Raw genomic sequence first — 16323 nt, 5'->3', positions numbered from 1 at the left:
TAAGTGCAGAAGTCAGGAACAATAGAGACAGCACCATTTCGGAGCTGATAGAATTGTGATACCATGTGAGACGGGCGTATTAATATGTATTCCATAAACTGCGCAGCTCTGCACCGCTCTGTTTTGCTCTGACCGCAGTACCAGCCTCAGGCACCACAACACAATTTGGAAACAATGTGACGGAAATGTTTAATCTGCTCGGCCCATCTGTGCTGCGTATTTCTCCAGATCTCCCTGAGAGAGGCGCCTTGAATCTCCACATTGCCTTTAATATTCTCCTAAATCACCTCCCTACTGCACTTCAAGGGCCATTGCTACAATATCACAGGTTCATCTAAAGTGCAATGGGGAGGGGGTGTTGGGGGAGTCGCAGGCCGGGAGATTTTTTATTTTAAAATAATTTCCAGAGACCGTCCTTTCTGCTTCCTTTAAAAAAAGAAGAAAAGTTATTCTACTGTTGCCTTAAGGTTATTGAAGTTGTTTGGTGCAAAACAGGGTAGGATAGAGTGGAATCATTCTCCAAAGAATTATTTTTATTAATCTCGATTCTCTCAAATGGACATAGGAGGGTGAGCAGATGCTCGTTTTCTCTTATCTCTTTTCCTTGCACCTTGCTAGAAAGCACACATAGGGTATGCTAGGGTGATGTGTTCATTTGGGGCTGGAGCCTCTCTCCTTTCCACTCTTGGCATCAGGTACCAGCTTGTTAGTTTCCAGGGCCAACCCTGTCTCTGCTCCACTCTAAACAAAGCCATCTCATTCAGGACAAGTATACATTTAGTCTGTGGTCAACATGCCCTCATTAGGAGAGGACACTGTCTATATTTTTAATTTTAGCTTAAAACCTTAGATTTTCTCTCCTTAAGTACAGATGTTGGGTGTCAGATTTCCACTGCCTTTCCCCACTTGATTGCGCCAGATTCAGCAATTTGGGTCTAGCTGGGGTGGGTTTTGGAGAAAGAAGGATGACAAGTCACCATGTTCCAGACCCTAGACAAATGGAAGAGAGTTGCACATCACCAAGAAAATTAGGATTCCTTTTGCTTTGTGAATTAAAGAAATGAATAATTTAATCCTCAAGATTGTTCCGGCGAGGGAAAAGCAACGTCCCAGTTGCGGAGCCCTACAGCCTGTCGGTGTGTTACATCATCTGCACACATAGGCGTTTCCATGACAACCGCTTATAGCTTCATTTCCTGGATCCCTCTAGGGGGTGTCACAGCCAGATCCACCTGCTTTTCACCCTACCCTCGGTGGGGTCATGGTAAGGTCGCCAGAATAAATGAACGCGGGTACTAATGATCTGTTTACTGCTGTTTATGCTCTGTGTGTGTCAGGGGCACGCACATTTAGAGAGCTCATTATGGTTGCAATTAGAATGCACCATCGCTAGATATTTAACTCCTTTTTCTTTTAAATTAGCATTTTAATAACATTCTTTGAGCAGAGAAACAAAATGACCATTTTTTCACGGACAAACTTCTAGCTGTAGGTGCAACTTTAATGGCAAAGTTGTGAAGGGGAAAGAAGGGGAAAAAAAGGCCATTTTTACTACTTTCACCCTCCTTACCGAAAGGATATTTTTATTTGCTTTCTAACACACTCAATTTCCTAAATTTGTTTTGAATCCAATTATTTTGGGTGGTTTAAAGTACTGCACTCTTGTTGGGCGGAAATTGGCAGCAATTGAAATTAACTTTTTATGTGACCTGTGAAAGGGGCTAAAATAATTACAAGTGTGTAGAAGACTCTCTCCAAAAGACCCTTGCTGTAGGATCAGGCTGTGATCCGATGATGCCATTATCCAAATATCTTTATACAGCAAATACAAGTGCTTTTTTCTTTAAAAAGGTGATTGCAATTATTGTTTCTGTTTTGTAATTCTGAGGATTATCTTGTAGAGGATAAGTGATGACAAAAACTTGTCATTATAGACAGGATAAATAAGCAGAAAGAATGAAAATAATAACATAGCATTGTTTACCATTTAAAAATGGCGAGCACCAAAAAGCAGGAGAGGAGGAACAGGAAATGTGTAGAGACCCCCTTGGTTACAATGTTTCAAAAGGCATTGCTTTTTAGGGATCAGCCAACACCCTTTCTAGGTGTTTATAGATGCTCTGTTTGTGTAAAGTATAGTGAAAAATAACAATTTGAATGTTTCGATTATCTTTCCCAGTCCGTTCCATTTTCATTATTTATTTCCTATAAATCGGGACCTTGCTGAACATAATTCTGCAGACAAGGAGGTGGATGGGACAGCCAATGTGAACAAGGAGATAGATGGTGGGTGCGTGTAAGATAGATGCTATGCGCTTATGAAAAGGAGTAGTATGTCTGCATGTGAACATCCACAAAGTAGAGTGAGCAAGCGTGTACACGACAACGGGTATTTATAGGTGGAAAAAGGTGCAAGGAAGATATGTGGGAACAGACACAGAGAGTCTGAAACAGTTTGCTTTTTTCCTACCCTCCTGGAATCCACGTCCAAGTTCTGCCTAAGATGTCCCACACTTGCTGTGGCTCCTGTGAACCTCGCAAGCCTTTCCATGACAACAGACGGGGATTTCACAGCCAGAGATTTAGGAGGTCAACAGTTGAAAAGCAAGAGTTAGAGAGATCTTTAAACAATCACACTAACCTCCCTCCCCTTCCAAAGATAGAAGGAGGAAAACATTTAAAGACGCAGCAGGAAAAAAAGAAAAGAGCCTTTCTAAAAATGCAAGTTTAAAATGTTCATGCTTTTGTATCAGCCTAGTTGCACCTTAGAATCTGCCATTTCATAAATAAAATACCGATGGCATAGAGTATAATTTGGTGATAGCTACCCCAGGACATATCTAGATGCACTTCTGTTATTTTAATTAAATATTGCATTATGGTTTGTGACAACTACATAGCTATAGCGTAAATGAATTCAGAATTAAAGTGTTACTTAGGCATCCAGTAATTTTTGTTTCATTCCTTAGTTTTACAAAGCAAATAGCTATAAAATCAAGATGTTTGTTCATTTACAGATGGAGCAGGATTGTCGTCGCTGTTTTTTCCTTCTTAATCCTCATCCACAAAAAGAAGACAGAGCTCAGAGTCTGGCTCCCAACACTCTTAGCTTATGAGCCACATCACAAAGAAAAACACATCCTCTTGACTATAATGTGAAATGCTGAACATTAATTGCTGGTATTATGCTTATCTTTCTAGCCGAGTTCTGTCTTTTAACAATTATTCGGATGGGCTACAGCCTTGCACTGCCAGGATATTTTTCTCCTTTGTTTAATAGTTAGAAACCAATTATATTAAAAAACTGTAAAGTTCACAATGCTTCCTGGAAGTTCTTAGTATTTGGAACTCTCCCCAAATACAGAATATTATCAGGAACAGAGAAAACTCTCCCCAAATACAGAATATTATCAGGAACAGAGAAACTGCAGACTCTCTTTGCTAAATATGATGAACATTTCTGCATTTAAAAGAAAAAACTATTTTTCATTTTAGCAATATTAATGTTTCCTTAATGAAACTGGAGAGGGTGTTACAATTTGATATACTTGGTTAGTTTCATTGTTACTTCACTAGCAAATCATGAGAAAGGTTCAGAATATTCTCGTCTATCAGGTACAGATTTTCACTCACAATTAATATGTAGAGTAAAAGGATTTTTGTTCAAATCTGAGGATTTAATTGTATCTTTAATGTTTCATATGTCAAGATGAAAGTTTTTAAATAACTAGTTTTCTGAAACCATTTCTATTATTTCTGATTTGAGAATCAATATGATCTTTTTATTAGCCTTAAATACCTTACGTCTGTGAATGTCTGCAAATTTAAGCTTTTCTGTGTTCTAATCAATTACCTTCAATCTTGCATAACTAATCCTATAACCTGTATAGAAGTTACTGCCCTGTATGTTAGCAATGAGGTTATACTTTGTTTCAACATTTTGCTAGTTTGGTTGGAGAGCTGAATCATGCAATACCAAGAAATGGTGGCAGAAGAGGTTTGAGGAGGCTGAGTTCCTTTTGAGAAAATAATTATACTGAAACAAAGCTTTTGTGACTCCTTTTAAATAGGGCATCTCACCAAAATGTCATCCAGCCTCTTTGGCAGATTAGTGGGGAGTTTATTACTAAATCTCTGTCTAATAAATGTGCAGTTGACTCTGGAGGAGCTGCTTGTTACAATACTGGCGGTGGGAAATGGAGGGAATGTCACAGTTAAAGACACAAATTTTCCCCATAATATATTCGGATGGAAACCTCTGAATCCAATACTACATGGGCATATCTAATAAATTCACAATATTTCAGTTTCCACAGACTTCGCCGGTTAGTTTTAAAGATTTATGTGGTAAAAAATTACTCAGTGATGAATATGGTTTATTCTGTGCAGTATTGGAGGTATAAGGAATTAAACTACCGTCTTTAACAGTGAATTTATTATTACCTCTGTCAAAAGACGAAGACTTTAACAGCATTTGTTATAAATTCACTGCAAAATAAATGGCTGGAATTTTTTACACTGGAGTTTGTAAAGCATCGGGCGATTCTGAGCATTAACCTAACCCTGCCATGGCTTATATGGTTCTAGGTAAACATTTCTGTCTGGGCTTCGTAGTTAATTATCTGGTCTGGACTTTTCCCCAACTGAAAACTGTGTGCACATGGACACACACACACACACACACACACACACACACACACACATACATACACAGAGAGAGAGAAAAGTGAAAGATCTTGTCCAGGACAACTGTTTAGGAATAAATAGATTAGACAGAAAAACGCCAATTTTATTCTCTTTTTAAAAAAATGGGTTTTAGAATAAATGGTCGGGGTTTGCAGGATGGGTTGATGAGCAGTTGGGCCTCTTGTTAGCAGGTTTACATGCATGCACACACACATAAACACCCTCTCCCTTTTGTCCTCTCTTGGAATGGGTGTCCCCTCATTTATAAAAATTACCTGGAAGGAATGAGGCTGCCAGGGTTTGTTCTAGACAATTGGCTCCTGTCTGGGGGAAAGGAATGGCCTGTACTGAATTTGACCGGTATATGACCGTTGCCTTCCAGCTGACCCCAAATCCCATTCCCATCCTCCTAACTCTGTTGACTCCCATAGGGGTTATTAATGAGAGAAAACACCATCATCATCATCTTCGTCATCACAGCACAGTGTTGACCTGCTTGTTAACATGAAATGGAGTGGTGGGGACAGCTTCTGCTTCTCTTTCGTACCATCATAAATAAGAAAAGATACTTTGCCATAGGATCCCCTCACCGACCCCTTTGATTAGGTCAGAGGTGCATAATAGCTCTTTGACAGGCATTGATCAGTTTCATCACACTGTTTGGGCAGCCTGTGCCCCAGGGCTATGTTCTCCCCACTTACTACCCCTAAATTACCTCCCAGATAACCCCCCGCCCATCCCCCACTAGCCAACCAGAGGGTATGGTGCCTGAGGAAGTCCTAAATGGACACTAGATGTCACCAAACACCTCCTTTCCCTCAGAGCCCTGAAATTTAAAAAAGAAAAAAAAATCCTTCATTTAAGGCAATTGAAGGAATTAACTTATCTGTTTTTATGAGGGTTGTTGTCACATTCAACTAAGCACACTTCAAAGAGGAAGTATTGCTGCATTAAGATAATTTTTACAACATACAAATCTCTTTTGGAAAGAACGGGGTCAAGGGAGGGGAAAGGTCTCCATTCTTTAAGTAGCCCATTGAGGAAGTAGGTGGAGAAAACCGGGTTAAAACTCCCATTATAATTGACATAGTGTTGTGTTAACATAGTCCAGGTGTGCTGGCGCAGGCCTGCCGCATTCAGATGACTAGACTGGCTGTGGAGCCAGGATCTCATCTGAGTTTAAGTAGCTGCAGTCCAGGGTGACAAAGTCTGTCCATTCTTCTCCACATAAGACCCATGACCACCTGACAGCATCACGTGTTCCACACTAAACTTGACTTTGTCTGTATGGCTCCCTGTTTCCACATCAATTCCATCAGCAAGGAAGATGTGTGTGTCTGGGCCATGAGAATATCTTCCCACCCCAGCTAAGCCACCGTGTAAGTATAAACCTTATGTGTGCCCAACTTCTTGCTCCAAGGCTGCTTTGCATGGAAATAAGGCACTGGACAATTCCTTAGAAGAGCCTCAGACCAACTTATGAGGCACACAACCCAAGCCCAAGAGATGTATCCCACTGGCTCAGTTTACCTTAAATGGAAGACCTCACCCAGTGGCCTCTTCTCCTTCCTAGTCAATTGAAAAAGAGCTTCTCTTTCTCTCCCTCTTTAATTTGTCTTTATCTTCTGAACAGCTCATGTTACCACCATAAATAACTTCTGGAACAGGATGCTTTTAAAAAAAATGGGCGTTTAAGTGTTATCTTGGCTGGGCGTGGTGGCTCACGCCTGTAATCCCAGCACTTTGGGAGCCAAGGCAAGCGGATCACTCGAGGCCAGGAGTTCAAGACCAGCCTGGCCAACATGGCGAAACCCCATCTCTACTAAAAATACAAAAAATTAGCCAGGTGTGGTGGCTTGAGCCTGTAATCCCAGCTACTAGGGAGGTTTGAGGCAGGAGAATCGCTTGAACTCGGGAGGCAGAGGTTGCAGTGAGCCAAGATTGTGCCACTGTACTCCAGTCTCGCAGTCTGGGTGACAGAGCAAGACTCTGTCTCAAAAAAAAAAAAAAAGTTATCTTGAATAGTGGAACAAGCATGATGATGATGATGATGATGATGATGATGATGATGATGATGATTTTTATTTTTTCTTGAGACGGAGTCTTGCTCTGTCGTCCAGACTGGAGTGAAATGGCATGATCTTGGCTCACTGCAACCACTGCCTCCCGGGTTCAAGCGAGTCTCCTGCCCCAGCTTCCCTAGTAGCTGGGACTACAGGCATGCGCCACCATGCCTGGCTAATTTTTGTATTTTTAGTAGAGATGGGGTTTTGCCATGTTGGCCAGGCTGGCCTCGAACTCCTGACCTCAGGCAATCCACCTGCCTCGGCCTCCCAAAGTGCTGGGTGAGCCACCACGCCCTGCCAACAAGCATTATTATTATTTGGAAAGAATGTTCCCTAGTGAGAGACACTGGAGCCAAGAAGACAGGGTCACTTTTCTGAAAGCTAGGACTTGTGACTTGTCTTATCCAAATAGAGGCTTCTTACCTCTTTTTTTCCCACTTATAACAAGTGACCATAGGCCAAGCACAGTGGCTCACAGCTGTAATTCCAGCACTTTGGGAGGCCGAGGCAGATGGATCACCTGAGGCCAGGAGTTCGAGACCAGCCTGACCAATATGGCAAAATCCCGTCTCTACTAAAAATACAAAAATTAGCTGGGTGCCGTGGCACTTGCCTGTAGTCTCAGTTACTCAGGAGGCTGAGGCAGGAGAATCGCTTGAACCCGGGAGGCAGAGGTTGCAGTGAGCCGAGACCGCGCCACTGCATTCCAGGGCAACAGAGGGAGACTCCGTCTCAAGAAAAACAGAAACAAAAACAAGTGACCATAGTGGTGCTGGTCCACAAAAGGGCCTTGCAATCTGCAGATAAAAGGAACTAAGCCAGGGCACCACACTATCACATGGAGGGTGATTCGGCACCTGCCCTGTCATGCCTGGTGCCCAGGCTGAATGGATTTTTGGAGTACACCTGTTGTTGAACCCCTGACAAGTACTGATGGCCACTAACCCCCAAATCACTTTTCCCCGCTGTTGATGTTTGGAATGTCAGATAGGACTGAGCAGCAGCCGGCGTGTATTTCAAACACAGCAGATGGATTTTTATATTAGCTCCTATTTCATGTTCAGGCAGAGCGACCGCCACACTAAAACCGCAGCCTCAGTGCTGCCGAGTTTGCTTCTGTGAGATTAATTCTGTGAAATTAATTGGGACAAGATTGAAAAGGAAATTAAAATGCAGCTGAGTGAACAGGCCTTTCAAACACCTTTTCCCTGCTCTATTCAAACTTGAATTCTGCGGTGGTCGCTGGCATCGTGGGAAGTAATTTACGAGACGCAGACTCTCAGGAGCCATTGGTTACGTATGAGGAGACCTGCACCAGCGCCACAATCTGGAGCCACTGAAGAGCGCTAAACACCCCGCTGTGGCTTGAGCTGCATCCTGGCTCCAGGGAGGAAGGGAAGTTTAGTCCCTCACCAGAAAAAGCTGTTCAGAAATTTCTGAGTCCAAAAGGAACACAGGAACATCCACTGGATGCACAGATCTGCTTCGTTATTAAAATCTCCCTTTAATATATTTTGAGACCCAAATTGGAACTCAGTGAATTAAGTGGGCATGACACTGCATGGGGCCGAGGAATGCATGGATGTGATGCAGGGAGGTCAGTGGGAGTCCTCCTGCTGACTGTGCCACTGGTTACTGTTTCAGAGTTTCGATGTGTGGCTCTGGTCTCTCCAGAAAATGAAGTTTTAATAATCTGTCAGGGATGAAAGCTCTCAGACCAGGAAAGGCATGGTGGATTTTCATGTAGGCCTCTTCACTGGGTATTTTTTTTTATATCCAAGTGAGCACCTTTTGTGCTGTAGATCATTTCTTTTTCAATAATTTATTGAACTCCTAGTATGTGCCCAACACTGATCCAAAAGTTTATTATTAGTAAAAGGGAAGGAAATATTCCTACTTCCTACATGCCAGGCACTTCCTTACACAAATTCTCTAATGTAAACATCACAACAAACCTATAAATATAAAATTTCCCAATTTTTACAGGTGAGGAAACTGAAGATTATCAGGATTAGGAGATTTTTGCCCAGGGTCATAAATAACCCGTCTGTTATAGGCACTTACTTGCTTCCCTGAGAACAGGACAGGTGATGGGCACTTGGTTATCTCTGGGGAGCATCTTTTTTTTTTTTGAGACGGAGTCTCGCTCTGTTGCCCAAGCTGGAGCGCAGTGGCATAATCTCGGCTCATTGCAACCTCTGCCTTCCAGGATCAAGCGATTCTCCTGCCTCAGCCTCCCGAGTAGCTGGGATTACAGGTACCCGCCACCACGCCCAGCTAATTTTTGTATTTTAGTAGAGACGGGGTTTCACCATGTTGGCCAGGCTGGTCTTGAACTCCTGACCTCAGGTGATCTGCCCACCTCGGCCTCCCAAAGTGCTGGGATTACAGGTGTGAGCCACCGTGCCCGGCCTCTTTTTTTTCTGAGACAAGGTCTCACTCTGTTGCCCAGGCTGGAGTGCAGTGGCACTATCTCAGCTCACTGCAACCTCCGTCTCCTGGTTCAAGCAATTCTCCTGCCTCAGCCTCCCAAGTAGCTGGGACTACAGGCATGCGCCATCACGCCCAGCTAGCTTTTGTATTTTTAGTGGAGACTAGGTTTCACCATATTGGCCAGGCTGGTCTTGAACTCCTAACCTCAGGTGATCCGCTGGCCTTGGCCTCCCAAAGTGTTGGGATTACAAGCATGAGCCACCACGCCTAGCCACTGGGGAGCATCTTTCTTGACCAATCATCTTCTCTGGATAATTTTTTTTTTTTTTGAAAAAGGATAGCCGGGCATGGTGGCTCACACCTGTAATCCCAACACTTTAGGAGGCCGAGGTGGGTGGATCACCTGAGGTCAGGAGTTCGAGAACAGTCTGACCAACATGGCAAAACCCTGACTCTAATAAAAATACAAAATTAGCTGGGCATGGGGGCGCGAGCCTGTAATCTCAGCTACTTGGGAGGCTGAGGCAGGAGAATTGCTTGAACCCGGGAGGTGGAGGTTGCAGTGAGCCAAGATCATGCCATCGCACTCCAGCCTGGGCAACAAGAGCAAAACTCTGTCTCAAAAAAAAAAAAAAAAGCGATAAATAGCTCTCTTTCTGTGATCATTCTTGCCCAAAGGCAAGACTAAAAGATTTTCCTCTGGGCCGGGTGCGCTGGCTCACGCCTGTAATCCTAGCACTTTGGGAGGCCGAGGCGGGCGGATCCCGAGGTCAGGAGATCCAGACCATCCTGGCTAACACAGTGAAACCCCATCTCTATTAAAAATACATAAAAAAAAAAAAAAAAAAAAAGAAATTAGCTAGGCATGGTGGCGGGTGCCTGTAGTCCCAGCTACTCGGGAGGCTGAAGCAGGAGAATGGCGTGAACCTAGGAGGCGGAGCTTGCAGTGAGCCGAGATCGTGGCACCGCACTCCAGCCTGGGCCACAGAGCGAGACTCTGTCTCAAAAAAAACGAAAAAAGAAAAAAAAAGATTCTCCTGAGTTTGGTCCTAGGCTTCTAAGATTCAAAGTTGGATCATGCTTGGGTGACTATTAAGAAACAGCAGAGGCCGGGCGCGGTGGCTCACACCTGTAATCCCAGCACTTTGGGAGGCCGAGGCGGGCGGATCATGAGGTCAGGAGATTGAGACCATCCTGGCTAACACGGTGAAACCCCGCCTCTACTAAAAATACAAAAAATTAGCCGGGTGAGGTGGCGGGCGCCTGTAGCCCCAGTTACTCGGGAGGCTGAGGCAAGAGAATGGCGTGAACCCCAGGGGGTGGAGCCTGCAGTGAGCCGAGATCGCGCCACTGCACTCCAGCCTGGGGGACAGAGCGAGACTCCGTCTCAAAAAGAACAACAACAACAACAAAAAGAAACAGCAGGGAGCAGCAGGAGCCTACGACTAAGGCTGCCATCCTCATTTCTCCTGCCACCTCCATCTCACCTGCCTTTCTAGATCCTCTAACCTCTGCACCCCGACCTCTGCCTTTCAGAATACTTTTATCAGATAGAGAGAGAGGGGGAAACCAGATGTATTTATGAGAACTGAAAACAAAAGAGCTGGTAATTTAAAAAAATTCTTTTTTGTTTAAACTGAATAAATAATTAAAGCTAAAACACGTTTTTGTGTGGAACTTCTTTAGCAGTTTTGCAGTGTCAGGCCCACCATATTTAGAATGGGAATGTCTGAGGTAGAAGGATTCTTAGATGCTATCCAACTCCACACTCTCTTTTAACAGGTGAAGAAACAAGTCCACTTAAGCTGAGCTGCACACAGCTGCATCTGTGTCTCTCAGGGAAACAGATTTCCCTAGATTCCTAAACAGCAGGCCCTTCTTGTCCAACAGAGCTTCTACTGGACAAAAAGAAAAGTAAAATAGAGCTTTCTAGATACCACTTTCCGGGACTAAATTCAACTTGGGTCAGTTCTGTCCTTACAGGTGTGAGAGACAGCTGCAGAGTGTAACAGACCCCAGCAAAAGAAGGCAGCTGAGGCTAAAGTGGGAATAAATTAGGATCTATTTGAGAGAAAATTCCAGAGATGAGGCAATACTGAACTTCTGAATAGACAGATAGCTGGGAATGGTAGTGGAATCTCCTTTTCTATCTGTTTGAATTTGTTCATTTGTGCTTCTTAGAAGCAAGGCAATGAATAGATTGGGTGGCCTTTTAAGGTTCCCTCCTGTCCAAGGACTATTATTGAATTAGGTAATATAATAAAGGTGAATCAAAACTGAGATGCTCCCCAAACCAATGTTAACTGGAATGCAGCTTCATGAGGGAAAGTTCAGCTGAGCTCTTAACTTCTCATTTCCTCTTTGATATGCAGGGATTTGCAACATGGGGAAGAGAGCCAGCTGGTATAGGTTTTTGGGGAAGAAATATGCTACTATTAATACAATGGTACAGGATGAAAATGGACTCAGAACCTTCCAGAAGAGAGGAGAAAGAAACTGATAGAAACAGGGCAGTGAGGTATTCTCATTGAATTAAACTCAGATATATTTGCTTTCTTTTCTTCTTTTTTTCTTTTTGGAGACAAAGTCTCACTCTGTCACCCAGGCAAGTGTACAGTGGCAATCATGGCAAAAATCATGGCAGCCTTGAACTGCTGGGCTCAAGTGATTCTCCCAGCTCAGCTTCCAGAGTAGCTGAGACTACAAGCATGTACCACCACACCCAGCTATTTTTTTTTAATTTTTTATTTTGTAGAGATGGGATCCTGCTATGTTGCCCAGGCTGGTCTTGAACTCTTGGGCTCAAGCATCCTCCCGCCTCAGCCTCCTAAAATACTGGGATCACAGGCGTAAGCCACCATGCCTGGCCTGTGTTAGCTTTTAGTAACAAAGAAGGGGAAGAGGTATTTTTTTTTTTTAAAAGATTGGATTGGTTCCCCATGTTCTTTGAGATTTCTTAAAAATACAATAGCCACTGTAACCACAGACAGCTCCATACTGCAGGACAGGTCACTGCACAACCCCTTCTAACTAGAGGAAAGGGACCCCCAGTGAGAAGCCATTAACAAAAGCAAAAGACATGCAAAACAAACAAAATAATCATGACAGAGAGAAGGCCAGCAGCCAGTCTGGCTCTGTTCTTCCCCCCTCCTGCTGCAGGCACCTCCAGACAATGTAAACAGTTAATTTGTTCACCTGCAGGCTCTGGGCAAACAGAGGCCTGGTCACACCTGAGTGGATAACTCGATTTCCCTTGTAATGCCAGTGTGGTAATGTACACAAATTCTATTACACGGCAAACCTTGCTTTCGGGCAGTTGAAATACCAATCAGGCCAATGTCCACTCCCTTCTTTGCTTCCAATTTATTCTTGGTGTATTGGAGCCACACAGAAATGGCACTAGGGTGGTACTGAGTTAAGGATCCAGGAGGAATCACTAGAAGATTGTGATCTCACTCAACAAGGCCTGCAGGCCTCCTACTCTTTTGCAAACAAAGGGTTGGATTTGAATTGGGTCCATATTTAAAGGGGCCTGATTCTGTTGGAACTGTGGAAAGGTGCTGTGGGTTAGACCCATACTGTTTCCTAAGGTGCTTATGGTATATCTCAAACCAAGACAAACCTTTGCCCAAGGTAGTAAAATTCACAGAATAAAGATAAAAGATACTGACACATAAAAAAAGAAGAAAGATAAACGATAAATGACAGATTAATAACCAACGGGTTTTCAGTTTTCCCTTATGGAATCCACATACTCAGCAATTAAAGAGCAAGTTGTGTCTATTTCAAAAATGTGTTTGTAGAGATTGATGGGCTGCATAGAGAGAGGACTTTTTAATAAGTGCTAGGGACAGAGCCTATTATTTTAGCCCACCTATAGAATATGTATGGTCTTTCTTTACCAAAATGATGCTACTGATCCCCCAAACTGTAGCCCATGAGTTCTGAATCTTCTTCACATCAGTGATTGATCTGTAATAATCCATCCTTTTTTTAAAAAACCAGTTTGTTTATGGTCAACACTACTATTTGTAAGATGGTTAGCTGCAACTAGGGGTTAACTTGTGACTGAGGAAGAGAATAAAGTTAGCTGGCCTGTGTGGGATTGAATTCACTCTCTTGGCCTTATCAGCAATTGCTCAAACCAATTGAGTTAACTAGCTCTGACTCCTCCCCCATACATAATTATGTTACAGTCTTGTTTATCTATAAATGAAATAAGAAGGCAGCTTACCTAGCCAGAATGTTTTCAATAGTATTACATGGTAATAAATTATGTACATAGTGATGACCTTTAAGCACAAGTCCCTGAGAAAGATTAAATTTTGATTGGCATAGTTTTGGTATAATACCAATTTTATTGCATTTTTTATTTTATTATTTTTATTATTTATTTATTTATTTTTGAGATGGAGTCTTGCTCCGTCGCCAGGCTGGAGTGCAGTGGCGTGATCTCAGCTCACTGCAACCTCCGCCTCCCGGGTTCAAGCAATTCTCATGCCTCAGCCTCCCAAGTAGCTGGGACTACAGGTGCGTGCCACCACACCTGGTTAATTTTCTGTAGTTTAGTAGAGACTGGCTTTCAGCATGTTGCCCAGGCTGGTCTTGAACTCCTGAGCTGAGGCAGTTCACCAGCCTCGGCCTCCCGAAGTGCTAGGATTGCAGGCGTGAGCCACCACACCCAGCCTGGCCTTGTATTTTTAAATGTGAAATTGGTTCCTGAATCTGGATTTTCATTTAAAACTTTTCCTAACAATTATGAATAAGTGGGAATTTATATGTGAGGGAGCCATGGGAAGTGTATGACATGGAATAATTCTGTTTATGGTGACTAAATCAAGAATGAAAAAATTGACTTTCGATTTAAGCCCCACACTTTCTGTCCTTACCTTGCTGAGAATACGGATGACGTCACCCCGTTGGAAGGACAGTTCATCTGGCTGGTCACCATGGCAATCCCATAGGCCCTGGTAGTAACTGGCATAGTCTACTGATCAAAGAGAGGAGAAATCAAAGTTAAAAGGACTCTATTTTTTCCGAGGAGCCCGTGTATTTGCTGCAAATGGAAACCAGGGTTCTGATATTGCCCTTAGGAAACCTCAGATTAAGGAGAGTTGAGATGAGATACAGCCAAACACTCAGCATGAGCAAAGGACTATGGGAGAAGGAGATCATTAACTAACATTAAATATTTAAAGATCACTCCTAGTAGGATGCCGTTCAACAATATGATAAATATATTTATTTATTAATAAAAAAATCAGGCAGGTAATTTTTCACTTGGTTTGTAAGTAAGCAGTGCAGAGGTTTCCCACCAGACTTTCCTGATCCAGGGCAACTAACTGTCTAGTTTTTCTCTTCATTATGCATTTGAAGGATCAGAGTAAATCTGTGACTTCTGCCTATTTACAAGAAAGGCTTAGTCAGCCAGCAGGTTTCTGGACCACAGCTCACTTTTTGGCTTTCTTTGTCCATAGGAACTTCTTCCTGGGAACTTCCCACCTAGGTACTATATGAGGTAATCACCAATAAATACTGAAACGAATAGCCCAGTCTTTAAGTGGAACCAAGGGGTGTCTCATCCATTACAACCAAATTCTGGGTGGGCTGGCCCTTTTCCAGCATCTCATTTGTAGACCTTGAACATGTCTGCCAAGATTTATCTGCAAGCCCCGGGGGAACAGAAACCAAAGTGATCTGCATTAAAAATGAAAGCAACTGAAGACGACAAACCAAGCTTTAGAAGCAGCTGGAGAGATTTACTGAGCTTCTCAGCAAAACTAGATGGCAATGATGCCACAGGACAGCCATCGATTCTTAACAATGAAGAATTTGTATTGATCTTCTACCCGGAAAGGTTAAACACTAGAGTACAAAGTGGGAGAGGATCTGGGGATTTGAATGGCAGGAGAGCTAATGCCCACTAGACCAGGCATGCTCCTTTTTCCTTGGGGTGCTCTGTATCAGAGCTGTGAACAAAGCACCTACAAAAGATGAAATTCAATAGATGGGAGTCAGGAGTCCTGGGTTCTAATTAAAATTCACATGATTTTGGGGGACTCTGTTCTATAGATTTCCACCTTTCCCTTTATTCATTTCACCCTCCCCTGAGCAGTGATAGTATTGGTAGCTGAGGATAGGGCAAGTGGGCCGTAGGGGCACAGACACTCTCCCTATATTTGCTTTTTTTCGACTTATTCCTGACTTACGAGCAATTTAAATAATAAAGGCACAGAGGGACAAAATCCCTATATGTCTCTGGAAAAGAACTTTGGTAGGAATCTTAAAGGGTACAAAAACAGAGGAGGGAGAGAACTATTTAGTTAAAACTCAGATATTGCAAACAAAAGTAAAAATGTCAACCATATAGAAATTCAGGCATGTTTTCTTCACACATAAAATTGTCTGTGTGTGCAGTAGACAACAGAGGGCAGCAAACAAGATAACTACTGTGAAAATATTCTGCCACAGAGTTGATAGTATGTTTGGAAGAAAAATACTTTGGGAGAAATATGTTAGTTATTGAAAAGACAAAGCATTCATTTTTGGAAATATAAGTATATGAAATAATAGAGAAATATCAATCCCTGAAAAGTGAAAGTAGTTTTCCCAGAGGATATATTATGAATTTTCCATTTTAATGGAGTTGATTAATCACCCCAAGATTTTGACTAAATTCAGGAATGAAAGAATATTAACATCAATATTTTCCATGGATTTATATGTGGTAGAGAAAACCATTTTTGTAAAAATAGATTCTAAAACCATAACAATATTTCTAAGTGGTAAGGAGAATAACAAGGTTATCTTGGTCTTTTCTGGCCTAGCAGATAGTCACTTTGGAGTACAGTTCCCTACTGTGTGCCTGGATGTGGGATAGGTCCTAATATTGAGTGCCTTTTTGGTGTATACATAAAAAGTGATTTGACATTGGGTATATATGGGCCTGGGAGAACATCTGGAAAAAGATCTATTCTAAAAGCACAAAAGATCACAGGGAAAGCAAGAAGCTAGGAGAAAAACAGAAGCCTTCCAGGAAAAAAAATAAAGATAGAAAAGGTCTTTGATATTAAAGGCCAAAAGAAGACAGAGTTCAGGAATCTAGGAGATGGTTTAGCTCAGCCCAAGAACAGGGATT

The 16323-nt window shown here is 42.6% G+C and overlaps 1 protein-coding gene and 1 long non-coding RNA gene across 3 annotated transcripts in view; one reads left to right on the top strand and one right to left on the bottom strand.

Moving 5' to 3' along the window:
* The window catches only part of SKAP1 (src kinase associated phosphoprotein 1), a 310267-nt gene that overhangs the window by 14993 nt on the left and 278951 nt on the right, over positions 1–16323 (bottom strand). Inside the window, exon 11 of one of the 2 annotated variants that reach the window (XM_024235008.3) lies at positions 14075–14175. In XM_024235008.3, the coding sequence (XP_024090776.1) occupies positions 14075–14175 (101 nt within the window). The remainder of the gene's footprint in view (positions 1–14074; positions 14176–16323) is intronic. The other variant, XM_024235009.3, reaches the window with a different exon arrangement.
* LOC129054927 (uncharacterized) lies at positions 320–3319 on the top strand. The gene is made up of 2 exons (XR_008519549.2): positions 320–1264; positions 3018–3319. It is a non-coding gene; the product is annotated as an uncharacterized LOC129054927 (long non-coding RNA).

This window comes from Pongo abelii, chromosome 19 (assembly GCF_028885655.2).
Source record: "Pongo abelii isolate AG06213 chromosome 19, NHGRI_mPonAbe1-v2.0_pri, whole genome shotgun sequence".
Lineage (NCBI taxonomy): Eukaryota > Metazoa > Chordata > Mammalia > Primates > Hominidae > Pongo > Pongo abelii.
Note: the sequence above shows the minus strand (reverse complement) of the source record. Positions and strands in the feature narration are given on the sequence as shown.